The 14,568-nt window shown below is 40.0% G+C and overlaps 1 protein-coding gene across 1 annotated transcript; it reads right to left on the bottom strand.

Moving 5' to 3' along the window:
- Positions 1-44: 44 nt before the first annotated feature.
- casd1 (CAS1 domain containing 1) lies at positions 45-12,975 on the bottom strand. Its single transcript, XM_056399968.1, has 18 exons — positions 12,641-12,975; positions 11,355-11,451; positions 10,977-11,097; positions 9,973-10,017; positions 9,818-9,880; positions 9,641-9,685; positions 9,411-9,534; positions 7,265-7,479; positions 6,706-7,125; positions 6,168-6,257; positions 5,945-6,064; positions 5,108-5,264; positions 4,833-4,912; positions 4,358-4,459; positions 4,048-4,188; positions 3,535-3,612; positions 2,991-3,083; positions 45-2,696 (listed from the first exon to the last, which is right to left on the bottom strand). Exons 1-18 carry the CDS (start codon positions 12,879-12,881, stop codon positions 2,427-2,429), a joined length of 2,502 nt encoding a protein of 833 aa, XP_056255943.1. The 5' UTR covers positions 12,882-12,975; the 3' UTR covers positions 45-2,426.
- Positions 12,976-14,568: the final 1,593 nt, after the last annotated feature.

Raw genomic sequence — 14,568 nt, 5'->3', positions numbered from 1 at the left:
AAACAAGATAATAGTAATGTCTGAATAACATGAGGAAGAAAAGCCAAAAGAGCACATTTTATGAAGGTATTATTAACAATGTACAACAGAATAAAGGCGTTTATAAATAATATGGATACATTTCACATTTTTGAAGACATCACAAAAAATTTTACATATAACATATTTCAAAGAGGACCTGCACAGGGGTATAAATAGTTGTTGCTTTTACACGACCAAAGAGATCTTTTAAGGCCTGAAACAATTACCAAATTTATAGCTGTTGATCAGACGAGAAAACGGATCAGTAAACTTTACAAGAAAAAAGAAACTGCAGCATGGAAATGCCATTCTCGTCTCTACAAGGAGGTGATGACTGGTTATACAAATTACAAATTCACTTGGCTCTTGTTCAGTTTGAGAACACAACCTGAACTGTACATAATCAGAGAAATGACAGGAGAAAGCTGTAGACAAATTGTTCCACTGTGAAGAAAATGTCCTTCTTTGTGGACCCATGTTTTTCTTTAAAAGGGAGGCTACATAAACATGTAGAAAACCACTGACACTGCAATCTTTTACTATCCCCCATGGTAGATGAAATATGCAACTCAAGATTTGATGTAATACAGCTTGGCTCTTACAGTATCATTTTTTATTTGCCAAATGATCGTCACAAAACATTTTGATTTACCAAAACAAAATGTGCAGAAGGTATCTGCACTGGTACCATGTTAACCACTGTTTCACCTCAGAGATGAAAGGAAAAATATATACCTTAAAATAAAAGTGCTAATCTCAGTCAAATGTCTGTTGGGATAAATAGGCAGAGACATCAGCCATGTGTCAGTTGACATAATATAAAATATTTTCCTTGAAGCAAAAGTAATATGTCCTCTCAGCTCAGTCAGTGCATTACCAAGTAGTTGTTTTTAAATGTTGATGTGGCCCTGATGCAAAGTGCGTAATGAAGGAAGATTGTGATCCCAGGCTGCATCACAGATGTGACAAAGTACACCTGGAGATGTGTTGTATGTATAAGCCACTGAGAGAAGCTGTATGTTCAAAGGCATTTAGTCTAAGTAATCACTTATTCATTCACTCACTGACCAAAAAGTTCACTGGCTGTGACAGCAGAGGGAGCATGTATATTCATCTGTTAGCCCTATTGTACAATAATATGTGCAACCCAGAATTTTCCTACGGAGCTATGAGGCATGTTTTTAATGACAATGAAAGGATAAAGGACTAAAAACACTGCTGAAGCATTGCTGTATAAAATAAATCTCTCACTCTATCGTACAAATATACACAGACTATGACATGAGCTGCTAATAGGACAGACAGGCGGTAGACTGTAAAGGCTCAACCCCCGCAGTGTGTCTCTGAGGCAGGTAATCATCTATGAGATGCTGGGATGGGTATAAGATCTATGTAATACTTCCTTCACAAACAGCAGTCATGGGCGCAAAGTACAGAAATAAACAAAGCCAAAAAAATGTATAAAATATAAGCTTAATTTAAATCATTAAATACTGTACATATCACATAGAATTTCAGAGCTACAGCAGGTGACCACGGTACCTTTCATTACAAGGCAAACTTTTTTTTTTTTTTTTTTTTTTTTTTAAATTACTCACAAAAACATTAGCAAAAATATGTTGAGGGATATTCCAACATTTTAACAATTGCACTCCAATTTTTCTTTTTTTTTACTTAAGTCTTGAGTTTTTTGATCACCCAAACTAGTTGCTGGTCCATATTTTGCATATTTAGATATCTAACACTGTTTTAAAGTCACCAGAAATACTGTACAAAGTAATGCTGATAATAAACTGCAGCACAATTGAACATGTTATCGTAAAAGAGTAGATATCTGAATATGTAGGTTATGGATCCACCTGAGTGAAAATACCTTCAGCTGCTACTGCCATGTGGACGGAGTGTGTGCCCAGTGGTCTCTTCCAAATTGAAGTAATGACAGGAAGTACTGTATGTGACAAAATAAACTTCCTATTTGTGTGTTTGGCTAAATAGAAGCAACGCTGCAAAAATTCACACAGCAAGCACGAGGCGTTGAAATGAGAGGACCTCTTTTTGTTTTAAATTAAACTCCACATCTCCAAGTTTCTCCTATGTTGAATCCAGATAATGTAAACATTTCGAGCGTTATTGTTCTTTTTTCTCTTACCATTTGCACTTAAAAGGAGCAATGTCCCCTTTTCTGGGCATTTTTCTTTTCTTCAGTGTGCGACTTTCACAGCAGTCAAAAAGTACAGACTCTGCTCAAACATGGCCAGCGGTGATCTCCCGTGGGTTCCTTATTGTCGTCTGTGGCCGCCAGTAGCCTCAAACCCCGGGCCTGCTCCTGGCTTGGATCTGTACCTCACTTCAATCTCAGGAGGGGCTTAGCGAGTCTTTTGTGCCCCCCAATAAAGAGGTGTCCATCAGGCACCGGGTGTGGGCTGGCTGCCTCTGGCTAGCAGCAGTACAATCAGACTGAAGAGCCCCACAACCCCCAGTCTCTTGAGCAGGGCCACGCTGTCTTTGGGGATAACCACCTGGGCCAAGTCATTGGTGATGAGGGAAATCTCATGAGCCACACAAACAAAGATGAAGGTGCTGAGCATGATGTTTAGTGAAGGGTTTCCTGGAATCAGGACCAAAATTCCCTTGGTGTCTGCTGCCAGCCAAATGTGGTACTGGCATATGAACAGCTGGGGGAGACAAACAAAGCGTGTTCAATAGTAGGTAATGTAATTCCATTTTAACACAGTTGCCTCCAGGGAGCAGCAGGACATCACATACAGAGTTGGTAAGGATTGTCAGTGGCTTTCTGATCATTATTTGTACTTACATTTTTATTCCCTGTATTTATTAGACTGTTTCCTCATCGTTCTTTAATGACTTATGGTAGCCATTGCAAAGCATGTTTAATAAATTTTTATAAAGAGCCACATAAATACATTTTTTATTATCTTATTGTAACTCTACTGGCATGTCCTTCTCACCTCCAAGGAGATCTTTCCAAACCATGCAAAGAAAGAGCTATATATAGAGCGGGCGTAGCCAGGAATGTTCCTGATGAGAATGAAGGCCAAAATCTGTGGAGAAAAAAAGAGAACAAAGTCATTTCTAAGAGTCAAAGCATGAAGACACACTGGGTGTAGTATGATAGGGTCTGCAATCTCAACCGGTTTAGAGGAAGAAAGCCCAACTATATTGTCAGTGACCTTATCTACTGCACTACTTCAAACCATTTCCCAGTGAAGATTGACTCTAGATAATGCCTGTACTATCTTTAGCCCTTACAAGGGAACTCCCTTGTTTTTATACACATATTATCCTGTCATGCAATTAGGGTAATGACATCTCAAGGCAAATCCGAAGGGATTACAACTGTAAAACAATACTGATACTCAAACAAAAGCAAAAGTATTAGGATCAACATTAAGGATTAAGATTGCCGTTAAACGCCACATGGCTTAATAACATCAAACACAGAGAGGGAACAAAAGGAAAAGAGGAAAAAACGGAAAGAGATCATTACTGTACCTGGACCACAGAGATGTAAGGATGCATCTCGTTGCACTCTGTTTTGGTTTTGCAGCTGCTGGCCCATATTGAGTAAGTCTAGAATGACGGGGAAAAAGAGAAGTTGGGTAACAGTGTTAAATCTTCAGCTGCAGCAAATATGAATGGGTTGATTTAGTTTGAATAGCCCATGTTCCTATAATCTCCACCTGCTTACGTGGAGTCAACAAAGAACAGAGAGCTGCCTCAGTGCTACACATGAGCCGCCTGATGGTCGTTATCCATGTGAGATGAATAGATTTTCACTACACTGAGTTCTTGTTACGTTCTGCGCACCTTTCAAAATAGGTGGGCAAAGTCTTAAGTAAGGACATAATTAAGAGCATAAAGAGCAGACAGTTGTGGTTGTCAAGGCAGCTACTGGGGGTGGCATTTATCCAAATACACACCCATCACTGTGTAAACATTCTCTCCCAAGATGCTGTTGTAAGCAAGCATTTTGTTAATCAATTGCAATCAGATGAAGAGTCTTACTATGAAGGAGACAACAGAGAGGAAGAGGAGCAGGTTGGAAATCTTGACAGAGAAGAGAGCTTCTCCTTTGCTCTCTGACAGCACCTGGCGCTTCTGCAGCACCAGATAGATGAAAGCAAATAACATGCCGTGTATCACCGCCTGCAAAAGAAAATTAGCGTATGAAAACGATTTTATCCAAAGTTTAGAAAATTTGGTCTTACTTGAAAAAGCTTCTGATATACTCTGCCACACATTACATTTCACAAAACGTGTTCATACAGCAGCTACTAAACTTGGGTGCATGTGGAACGAAACACATTTGACTTACAAATCGGTCCAGCTTCCATCTGAACCACCACTCGTGGATGCTTCCGTTCAGCTCGAAGAGCTTGGAGATGGGCCACATGGAGAAGATGCTCTCAAAGAAACCCTGGAGTCACAAGGCCAAAACATGAATATTACATGGGGTCTCAAACAAAGACCAAACCATGAATTTGAGAAAGGGACCGACAATTTGTGTCTACACTACACTGAAAACCCATTCAGAATTTGAATGCACACTCATCCATTTTGCCTTATTTAGGCTAAAAACAAATGTAATCAAATACAGTATTCTTGTATTTGAAAGTATTTCCTGTCTTTCAAATTGTGCTGAATAATATTGACGCGTCACCATTTACACTTCTCATATGAAATTGTTCATATGAAATCAATCTAAAACCTGTAGTATAATTTCATTTTGTTTTACAAACTCAGACTAGAGTGAGGTTACAGTCACTACTGATAAGATTAAATTCACCCACCTGTGAAAAGGCAAAGAAGCATATGAACAGAAGGAGACCCAGTAGTTTTACCAGGACCCCGAGGTGCCATATACCGCTACCTGTTCAGAGAACAAGACAACCATTAGTGACATCGTTTTCTAAAAGAAACCCTGCTGCTGACATTTATGACAAGTACCACTTTTATTGTGTAGAATGAATGCATGTATTGATTCACATAGTAAAGGACTATGAAGCAAATGAGCTAAACAAATTCAGTAACAGTTTTAAACTTTCATCAGTTGTCTGACACCTACTGTTGGCTTTCTTCTGCAGGATCTGAGGCCACATGGCCAGTGTAGCGTAGATGACGACAAACCAGAAGGTGACCAATGGGACAAAATAATAGAATTGATAGGGTCTGTCCATCACCACACACAGCACCAAGACCAGGAAGTTTAGACGGAAAAGCACCTGGGGTGGAAAAAACATGAAAACACAAACTTAAATAAATCGAAAGCATCACACTGAAAGTGTAAGTAAGTGCGTAGATAAGTCCAAATCTAATACCTGTATTTTTCTTATCATCAATAATATGATACAGTGGAAACCATTTTATAGTGATCACATCTGTCCTTTTTCTTTCCTTCTCATGTAGATTACCATCCAATTGATATTTGTTTATTAATGACATGAATATTAAGTAATGAAACAGACAGCTTCACTATTTAATGATTTAAAGATAAAATAACAAACAGTGCCATGGCCCTCTCCTGCTCAAAGCCTTGTCTGAATGGTCATGCCGAAAGCATTACAATCCGTTCACATAACATAACGATAATTACACACAGTAAAAGTCCTGAAACGCGAGCAGAGCAGGAACAGGGGGCAAAATAACTCAGTGAGCCACGGCAGTGAAAATATCACATGTTATGCCAGTTGGTCCGTAAGCGGACTACTTGATTATTATAAGCAAATTATTTAAACAGCATTTGTAAAGGAATGATTTTGTCCTAAGCTTTTTGATCCATATAAGTGGTTTTTCACTGTAACCGTGATCACTGTAAGCAATTTCCACTGTATTTCATGTCAAAGCACTACAATAATGAGTCATTGCAAGAAGCTGGTTAAAGTATAACTGTCTGTGCCCTCACCTGGCACACTCTATACAGTCCAAAGTCTCCTTTGAGCCAGAAAAAGGAAAAGTGTCCATAGCCAGTCTGAAAAAGGTACGCTGCCACCAGCACCCGCACGTGCATGTACACTGGAATGAACTTAAAAAGAAAAAAATCCATTTATGCCATCAAATATTGATATACACCTCCTCCAAGCAGGTTATTCCCAAATGTATGTGAAGAAAACATATTTAGAACTCACAGCACTAGCACCAGATATGTGATAGATGAGGATGACAAGCTGCATCCAGCCTTTCCACTCATCTGTCTGCTCTCGGTTGAGTAATTTGGTCTGTGCAGAAGAAAATTGAAAATGTAAACCAGATATGAATTCGCAAACTTTAATCAAACTTAATGCATCAGTACAGACAGCCAGATTAATCTGCTTGTCAGAGAATTTCACTGTTTCCTACTTATTTAAAAACTTTTAAGCTTTTACTTTTCCCTATGAACTGAGAGTTCAACAAAACCTTTACATACAGTTAAAAGTTTTGTTGAACTTGAGCTCATAGGGAAATGACTGTATAATAATGTCGTTCAGTCATCCAGCAATCAAGTTAAAGCTCACCATATCTTCAAACTATATTCACACAAGGATGTGCATGAGGCAGACAAAAATGTATACTTTCAGAAAACTGTATCTTTTCAACACCAAGTGAGAATGTACTGGACTTAATTCTATGTTGAAATAAGACATCAAACAAAATATATACTGCACTGAACAGCAGGTCCTGTCTTACCTCCTTGCTGTTCTCACTGTAAAACACTCCCAAGACAAATATATAGATGAGAGGGATGAAGAATGTGGAGTGTGTGTAGAACTTCTGCTCTTTCATGAAGACATCTGCTCTGTCACAAAGGTAAAAATAGCCCATGATGATGCCCATCCTGCAGAGCGCCTGGAAGGGCGCCTTCGGGCCCAAGGGGACAGCTGCAGTCGCTGGCTTCTTCTCCTCTAAGCTCTCCACATCAGGGGGCACAGGTCGGCGGTGGCGGTTGTTGCCAAGGACATGGAGGATCAGGAAGACCAGGGCTGAGCCCAGGAAGAAACACGCTGACAATTTCTGGAGGAAGTTTGGGGGCGGTAACGTTTGGCAGCAGGATCCATCTATGGGCCTCAGTAGCTTGTTGCACACAGAGTTCATGAGGACCATGGCCCCCTGACAGGACAATTACACAGGATGGTGAGGAGGATATGAGTAATATTCCAAGTTAAAAATACAACAGCTGTGCTGTCATATTGAATAGAACAATATACTTGCCAATAAATAACCTCAAATTAACAGAAATCCTGCCTACCACGTTCCTGGTGCTCTCAGGCAGGTGCAAGCCATCGTCTGACAAGGTGATCGTTTCCAGTGCCGCCTGACGCGACGCCGCCAACAGCTTGACCCGGGACCTGCCGTTACGCTTGCTGCTGTTGAGCACATCTGCTGCTGCTTCATTGTACAGCTCCAGCTGCTGGTTGGTGATCATTTTCCTGTTCTCACTCAACACCTCCTCATTTACTGGGTCTGTTGGGTAGAGGTGTGATGGTGTTGCATGCAGTGTGAGAAAAAGGTTAAGTTGAGAAGGTGCATATATGAGAATATACAGTGGCAAGAAAAAGTAAGTGAACCATTTGGAATTACCTCCATTTATGTATAAATTTGTCCTGAAATATGGTCAGATCTTCATCCAAGTTACAATTATGAACAAACACAATCTATTTTAACTATTAACACACAAATCATTGTTTTGTTCTTGTGCATATTGAAAATATCATTCAAACTATCACAGTGTAGGCTGGAAAAAGTATGTGAACCCTTCGGCTAATGATATCAACAAAAGCTAACCGGAGTCAGGCGTTATCAAACCTAGAGTCCAATCAATGAAACAGGACGAGAGGTGTGGGTTACAGACTCTTTAGCTTACAAAAAACACTAACATATTTTGAGTTTGTTCTTCACAAGAAGCATCTGCTGACGTGAACCATGCCTCACAAAAAAAGAGATATCAGAAGAACTATGATCAAGAATTGTTGATTTGCATTAAGCTGAAAGGATCAGAAAGTCATCTCAAAGAGTCTAGATCTTTATCTGTGCACAGTCACACTCTCTATATACTCTCTATAAATGAAGATGATTTAGTTCTGTGGCTACTCTCCCTAGAAGTGGACGTCCAGCTAAGATGACAAAAGCTCACCACAGATGATCAATAATGTTAACAAGGAAGCTCAGAGTAACAGCTCGAGGCTTAAAGGAATCTAGTTAACATCTCTGTTTATGAGTCCACCACACACAAATCATGGTGCATGGTTGTATGGATCATGGTGTCCTGCCACAGACACTACGGAAGAAGGTGTTGTTCTCCAAAAAAACATTGTTGCACCCCTGAAGTTTATAAAGAGCACCTGGAGCACTCTGGACCTGGACAGCTCGACATCATCAAGGGGAAAATTAATTCCCAGGTTTATCCAGGTATCTTCCTGGATATTGTCAGGGTGGCTGTCAACCTGCTTAAGCTCAGGAGAAGCTGGGTAATGCAGAAGAACAATGACCCTAAACATTAGAGTAAATTTAGTTTCTTAATAAATTCAGACAAGGAAAATCCACCTTCTGGAGTGGTCCAATTAAAGCCCAGACCTTCATCCAGTAGAGATAATGTGGAATGACATGAAGAGAAAAATGCAAACCAGACATCCTGACAATATGTCTGAGCTGAAGCAGCTCTATAAAGAAGATGGGTCCAAACTTCCTCCTGAACATTGAGCAGCTCTGATCAGCAGCTGCTGAAAGCTCTTGTTTGAGGGTATTGGTGACAAATAAAGTTCAACCAGTTATTAAATCCAAGGCTTCACTGACTTTTTCCACCACCACGGTGAATGTTTAATTGTTGTATTAAATACAGACACAAAAGATTATAACTGAAGATCAGATCACATTTTATGACAAATCAGTGCAGAAAACCAGGTAATTCCAAGGGTTCACATACTTTATCTTGCCACTGTATGATATTCACAATATTCTGTGATCATTCATGTGAAATTAGTCTAACATACCAGACGGGGGTTGGGATTTAGTGATGACACTTTAGCACCTAAAATACCCCGAAAAACCCAACCATCTCCAGTTTGTTGAAGAAAATGCATTCAATGTCAGTAATTAATATATTAATATATGGATAATAAGATATACTGTAGATATTCACAAACAACCAAAACAACAAACCAATTTGTGGTGGGTGATGATATGAAGTGACTTAGCATATGTGAACACTTCACAATCAAAGCTTTAAACCATCAAGTCATTCTAATGGTAATTCCATTTGACATGAAGGCAGTAATCACATGAGAGATTAATCACTGTAATGGAGGCAAAAGGCAGTAATCTGCTTTACCACCACGACGGAGATGGCCAATGATAAAAGCTCCCATCTTGGGTCTTATACTACAAGCTGAGCTTACCTTGCAGTACCCAGTAGACCTCCCCATGGTCAGCCAGCCTCTCTAGATGCACAGCAATGGCTGTCAGGTTGACTTTGTACTGCTGCAGGGTCTCGCTGCTGCCACTGTGCAACTTAATGGACCACTGTAGATAAATAGATGGAATTAAGATTGATATACCTGAGCCAACACCTTGTTCTTGTCTTTCACAAAATGTGCAGCATTGCTAAGCCCTTGTTTATACTGCTTACTGTGGCAGCTCCAAGGATGACAACATCTGGCTTAGCTGAAGCTTCCTGCAACACACAAGAGAAGCTGCAGTCAGAGCTGCAAATCCCTGTCCAAACCATCATGACATTTGTCTATGAAACTTCTTTGATTAACAATGTTCCCCACTTGTTCATAACAGAACTTAACATTAAACTCACATGTGTCCATGATATCAAGCGCTCCTTCATCGAATTATTTGCCTCTGGATACCACAGGAAGTCCTAAACATAAAGAGGACGGAGGTGTTTTAACTTTTATCAGTGTTTTGAGAGACTGAGAACAGGAGATAAAAACACATCCAGAAATAGCTCACCACATTCACAGCAGAACTCTCTTCTTCAAAGGAAATGTCCTCATGCTTCAGACATTACATGGGGACAGACAGAGAGAAAGTCTGTTAGGCAGATAGTGTTCCTGTTTTTTCCCAGCTTGAGATCAGACCAAAATAGTTCAGACTGCTGCATAATTGCCATGCATTCCAGTGCTTCAGTTTTTTTGGTTTCACTTTTTCTGAGCAAACCACTTACTATTAAATTTTTGTTGCAGCACATTGTCTCAATGCCACCTATTTCAGGAAGTCTTAAGGCCTCAATATATTTACACACTTTAATAAAATCAAATCTGTAATGACATACAGTAGGAAAAAATGATCAGTGGGGCTATTTATCACATTAAGGACATAGGTTGAGGTTTGGTGTCAGGCTTAAGAATAGCAAGTAAATTGATCACAAATGGTAGAATATATTCAGATTCAGTGTAAATAGCAGTGAATGATTAGCCAGGCCTACATTTAATAAGGTGTCATTCTGGTAAATAATCAGAGCATTGCAAAGCCAAGAATAAACATGATTGTTTTCCCAGTCAGAAAATGTTTGAGGCAAAATCCTCAATCAGTGAGGAAGTGTACAAGGAAAAATGTTTCTTACAGAAGACACAAGCAGCCCTCCTTCCAAAGTGGTTGTGACTGAAACAGACATCTCTACCTATCTGTCTGCTCTTCTAGACATATTTTTAGTTGGTTCTGCCAGAATACAGTTGCAGGCTATATGGTACAGGATATAGTAAGTTAAAAAGTTATTTTATCATTCTAGGTCAACTTGTTTTGATCAGATCAGAGAGCTCAGTACACATGAACAGAGAGTAAATGGAGGAATAACTGACAGTGTCTGACCTTTGTCATTTTTTTTATATCAAGTTGTGCTTCAGATATGTAGATCTGTAGATTTGTATGCTGTTTACCCTCATCATTTTTTTGTCCCATCACTCTGCTGAAAAAATGTCCTGACAAAAGCACATGGCGCCGTTTCTCATAATTACCTTGTTTCCTTCTTCTCTTCGCTCAGGGTCAATAATTTTGATGAAGGAGTAAAATAGCTGCCTGATTCGTGAATCACCAACAAAGGCCACCCGCTTTTCAGCAAGGCATGTTTTGGCTTCACTGTAAGACAAAAATGATTGTGAGGAATCTGAAAATTGTACATCTTAACAACTGCAGATGGCAATCATTCATGTGCTTGGCGGTTCATTGGCTGTCTGACCATGTAATCTTTTCAGTTTGTTATTTGGCTCATGAATCACCCATCCACCCTTACAGACAGATACAGACACAGATGCACACATCTCACCCATCACTGCTACACACTTAGATCTTTATCTGAAACATAAGAGTAACCTTGCACAGTTAGTGTGACTCACATGCTTTTGTATTTGTGCATCATACAGCCATAAGGCTGCCATACATTCTCCCCCAAGTAACGTCCTCTGGACAGCAGCCATTCACATGAGTCTCCACCTGGAGGCAAGACACAGAGAATCTACCAGTAAGACCAAACAAAAGCACTAATCTCGCTTTCATCCACAGTTTCTCTGTAACTATGACTGCAACTTGCTGTCTCAATAGTACCATGGCTTTTCATTCAGTGCTGTCAAAAGACTAGGACACAATACAGGGCTCTGCTGGGGGCCATAATATAAAATGAAGTCATCAGTTATTTAGCTCAACCATAAATCTCTCCAGCTATTCATTTGTGTGCAAAATGAATAGAGCCATCTCCAACTGAATCACTCCATAGAAACGGGCGAACATGAAGGATCGGCAGGCTGGCGAGAGACGTGGGCATTTCAGTGTCATCGCCAGCCAAAGCAGCTGCTCTCAGCGTGTACACAGAGGTCTCTGGTTCCTATCCATTTTCATGAACAAAGTCCACTCTATGCGACCCAACTGCGAGGTGGATGTATGCCATGCTAATATTTCTTTATAGTACAGCTCTTGGCTCTGTGCCATCACTGTCATTCTCAGTCTTTTGGGTGCAGGATATGCAAAAATTAGATCCAGCCCTTTACACCTGAAATTAAGTCTCCAGTCCAGTACGCGTTTCTGTCTCTTACATTTGCCCGACAAACCAATACAAATTAGCGAAAGACCTGCGGCAGAAAGCAGGCTGCTATAATACTGTTCAAAGCCACTAAAGCTACAGTTTTGTGCCGTTAGTTAACAGTACAACATCACATTTCTGACAAGCTTAATTGATACTTTAGCATTTGTTTGGAAAGTAACTGACTGGCTGGTACTGTCGATGTAAATGGCTTTGCCCTCCGAATAATAAAAACCTTGTTATGACAATTGTTTGCTACATCACTCTACACACGGCTTCCCCAGCAGTAATCAAGCGTGTGCTGACAGGAGCATGTAAACACAGCTAAATGCAGTGTTAGCTTGATTCAGCTAGCCAGTGGGACAAAGCTGATTTAAGTTCATGCTGCTGCCGTTAGTGAATTTAGTCAATGCAACGACCTATCTGCTTGATATAAAGTTTACAGCCTGTATGTGTCACGTTTAAAAAGCAAAACTGGATAACGGCACTGAACCGACCCGCAGAGAGAAGTACAGAGCCGCTAGCTGGCTAACGTTAGCAATAGCTTGTGTCAAGTGTCTCACTGGCTGCATCAATAGTAAGTTTAATAAACGAAAGACCACTTACCTCCATAATATCGCGAAGCTGTGTGAAACACAAGGAGTAAAATAACGACTACTAGCGATATTAATTTGGCATTTTTAATGGTGAAATGTTGATTTATTTCGCGTTTGCCCAGGCTATAGGCCAGGACCGCCATCTTTGCTCCTCCATGACAACAAGCAGCTGTGCAGTCTAGCGGCGGTGGCGCTCCTCCCGGTGCACCACCTGCCCCGTCTGCCTCAAGCGACACCGCCTCCTTCTCCATCACTGCTGCTCTAAACAGCTGTAGATCAAAATTAGATACAGGAAGGGCTTACGTTTAATTTAATCCACCAGATCATTCAGGCAGACCACGGTCTATTTATGATAGTCTAATAGAGGACAAAGTGCAGTACCTTCAACAAATATTTGACAACAAAATTTCGTATTCTCTACCTCCACTCACTGACGGGACTAAGAGTAATTGGGTATTGTTTATACAGTCATAAGTACATTATGTTCTATATGGGTGTAAACTGTCACAAAAGGGGGACAAAGAAGGAATTTATGTAGGTTTACCAATTTTCTAAGAAGGTGACTGTTATTAGGAGTGGTTTGCTATTCATTCTCAACATAACCAAGTCCTGCTAAGTGACTGAGTTGGGAGGGATTATTGGGAAGGGGAGGGGGCTGAACATAACTGTTTTTATAGTTGCTGAGCCCAGCAGTGGGCTACATCAGCCAATAACCCCCCCTGCCTCCTCAGCTCACTCCTCAGGTCCAAATCTTTTGGTAAAGTCTGTATTTTTCATTAGAATATTTTATGACAACTATAATAACAACTAATACCTGTTATGTAGCCAATTATCCTGGTTTGAACCATATTCAGGATATGATATAGAACAGAACATGATAATACATATCTCTGTATGATTCTAACATGATCAGGTTACTGGTCATCTGTGGCTATGCTGCCCCTCTGTCATTTGCCTACTGATTTGCCAACATTCAGTGCACAATTAAGGCCAACACAAAATTGAGAGGATGTTGGTGTGAATCAACAAGCAAAAAGGTTAGTTCATTTCAGTGCAGCCTAATTGTTTATCATTACAAGCTTTCTTTTGTTAAACCTACCAAATCACTGACTACTTGACTGGAGTTGGGGAAACACCTGTGCACATACAGTATTATCCATATTCTGATTATGATTAATCCTGGTATGGATCCTATACCATACTACTACTATCTCCTATGCACAATTATGGAGGTCTCAGCAGTGTATACTGTATCACCAGACCTAGTTCTGAAAATGGTCAGTCATTATTTAACACTGCAGTTTGTATCAGTAATGCTTGGGCAGCATGACAACAATTTTGACTTGTATTGCTTCACCTGTGTGTACACATGCAAATGTTCTTTCTTAATGTAGAGATGTAAACAAGTAACATGCAAACATGATTTTAATGTTGCGGTTTGTCAAGGTAGAGCTAATTATAACTACTTTATCCTTACTTTTAGGCAAGGATGAATTACCAACCAGGCAAAGAGAACATCTGCCCCAGGGACCTAGAACCCCAACCCATGGGGCTAGGTAGTACTCCATCAAAGGAGTACTGGTTGGTCTCTGAGTCTTGTGCATAGAATGAAGGAGGGGGCAAAGGGGTTAATCTGCAATAATGCATAATAAACTTTTAGACAATCATGTAAAAACTTGTAATTAGCAACTAAAGCTACTAGACAAATGTAGTGGTAAAGTAAAAAAAAAAAAGTTAAAAGTACAATATTGCCTTCTGATATGTTGATGTATTAAGTAGCATGAAGTGTAAAGTAAAAGTATCTCAAATGTGTCCTTAAGTACAATACTTGAGTAAATGTACCTTGTTAATTTCCACCATTGCTGCTGAACCATTAAAGGTCCAATCTCTGGTTAGTTTTATACATGAAAGACACTGCAAACCCCTAGATCCTAAACA

Source organism: Seriola aureovittata, chromosome 16 (genome assembly GCF_021018895.1).
Source record: "Seriola aureovittata isolate HTS-2021-v1 ecotype China chromosome 16, ASM2101889v1, whole genome shotgun sequence".
Lineage (NCBI taxonomy): Eukaryota > Metazoa > Chordata > Actinopteri > Carangiformes > Carangidae > Seriola > Seriola aureovittata.
The sequence above is the reverse complement of the archived record's forward strand: the minus strand, read 5'-3'. Positions and strand labels throughout refer to the sequence as shown.

Bases quoted from the DNA above. Each gene is read 5' to 3' on its own strand.
- casd1 (XM_056399968.1), bottom strand. From the start codon at position 12,881: ATGGAGAAGGAGGCGGTGTCGCTTGAGGCAGACGGGGCAGGTGGTGCA. The intron at 9,686-9,817 runs GTGAGTTTAATG...TGTGTGTTGCAG, and splicing joins GCTTGATATCATGGACACAT to GAAGCTTCAGCTAAGCCAGA. The intron at 7,480-9,410 runs GTAAGCTCAGCT...TCTACCCAACAG, and splicing joins GGTCTACTGGGTACTGCAAG to ACCCAGTAAATGAGGAGGTG.